The sequence below is a fragment of the Cupressus sempervirens genome, chromosome 5 (genome assembly GCF_028749045.1).
Source record: "Cupressus sempervirens isolate cs-2001-9-10 chromosome 5, ASM2874904v1, whole genome shotgun sequence".
Lineage (NCBI taxonomy): Eukaryota > Viridiplantae > Streptophyta > Pinopsida > Cupressales > Cupressaceae > Cupressus > Cupressus sempervirens.
Genome location: NC_143122.1, coordinates 250,967,862 through 250,969,726, shown reverse-complemented (window position 1 = coordinate 250,969,726; position 1,865 = coordinate 250,967,862). Strand labels below are relative to the sequence as shown.

At 32.7% G+C, this 1,865-nt stretch overlaps 1 protein-coding gene across 1 annotated transcript; it reads left to right on the top strand.

Moving 5' to 3' along the window:
- The first annotated feature begins 223 nt into the window (after window positions 1-223).
- Window positions 224-1,534, top strand: LOC149555472 (SKP1-like protein 1). Its single transcript, XM_089833645.1, has 2 exons — window positions 224-511; window positions 1,361-1,534. The coding sequence occupies exons 1-2, from the start codon at window positions 224-226 to the stop codon at window positions 1,532-1,534; spliced, it is 462 nt and encodes a 153-aa protein (XP_089689771.1).
- Window positions 1,535-1,865: the final 331 nt, after the last annotated feature.

The following is a 1,865-nucleotide window of genomic DNA, read 5'->3' as shown; positions in this document are numbered from 1 at the left end:
TTACTCATGGATATAATTAAATACAATACCTGGTCGGCTCGCAAACAGCGCCTCCCAACTCATTAAAGCGATAAAAAAAACATCCCCCTCATATAAATGTAGGGATTAGCCAGTAACTGTAAACAAATATACCGTGAACAATTAAGCAGACTTTCTTCTTCTTGGATTTTCATTCGATTTTAGTTGGCATCAATTTTCTGGTTTGCGATCCCCAAAAATAAGCATGGCGAAGGAAGGCAAAGTGCGATTGAAGAGCTCAGACGATGAGATTTTTGAGGTTGATGCGGCGGTGGCATCTGAGTCTGAAACAATGAAAAACATGATTGAGGATATTGGCGCTGACAACGTCATCCCGTTGTTAAATGTAACTAGTAAAATCCTCGCCAAAATTATTGAGTACTGTAATTATCATGTGGAAGCCGCCAAGACCGCTATTTCGGGGGAGGATGTGAAAATGTGGGATCAGGAGTTCGTGAAGGTTGATCGGTGTACACTTTTTAACCTTATCCAGGTATGTCCAATTTTCTGTGCCCCTTTATATGATGATTTTGATATATAATTTTAGGATTTAATGAATGAAATTTAATCTTTATATGTTGTAAAGTTTGATGAGAGTAATTATTATTTGTTAGTTTCGAGTAGATTGGAATTCAAGACATTTTTATGAGAGGTTCGCAATTTATCTATAAGTTGTAGGCTCTTGTATCTATGTATTTTAATAGTTGATATGAATGAATTTGTAAGATGACTTGGTTATTATTTGGATTACAGAACTTTAGTTATTAGTATTGTTATGGTAATTTTAATTTAACTATAGTTACCGTCAAACCATTTTTATGTCCCTTTATGAAGGTTTAGGACTACACTTCATGGATCTATACCTTAAGGGTTTCAGAAAAAGAAAATTGAATATTTATGTTATCAGGTTTGAGTGGGCATGGATTCTTATAATTGCCATGCATTTGTAGGATGATTTTCATTACCATTTGATTTTTAGGGTTTTAGATTTCGCGCTGCTGTTTTGGTATTAATTTGGTTATAGCTGTGGTCAAACTATACTCTGTTTTTGTTCATAAGGTTTTGGAGAATTTTTCAAAATTCATTATTTACAGTTATCCGGGAAATTTAAAGCAATTCGTTTAGTTCTTCAAAAGAAATTTAAACATTTGGACACTCTCGTAAACAATACCCACTTCTAAAAGAGAGCTAAGTATACTTTATTTATAAATGTTTAGTCCCCACTTTAGATGGAAATCTCTCTTCGTGATTTCTGTTATAAATAATATATCGTTGTTCTAAACTTATTTTCAATATAGATATAAGTTCAAAACGATGACTTCTAATTTATATTTGTAAACAGGCTGCAGACTACCTGAATATAAAGAAACTTCTGGACTTAATGTGTCAAACTGTGGCGGAAATGATCAAGAGAAAAACACCAGAAGAGATTCGAAAGACATTCAACATAAAGAATGACTTCACTCCTGAAGAGGAGGCAGAAGTCTTGCGCGAAAATTACTGGGTGTTTGAGTGAATATGACAGCCATAAGGAAATTTCTTTGCAAGTAATCTCGTGGCACAGCACATGATTTCCGTCTCAACTTTCTTCATAATGAAATAATGAATAGTTGGTTTTGAGGAACCTGGATATTTAATAGCATTGCATTTGCCCTGTCTTGTGGATTTAATATTAGATGTAACACTCAAAAGATGAGCATGTTTTAAAACATAAATATTATAGAATGTCTTATCATGGTTGTTTTGTAAGGATAGTATTTAAATATTTCTATTTTAAAAATTTAATACAATTATTTGGAAGTTGGGGTTATATTTTAGTTTAGCATCTTAATCAATATAATATAATG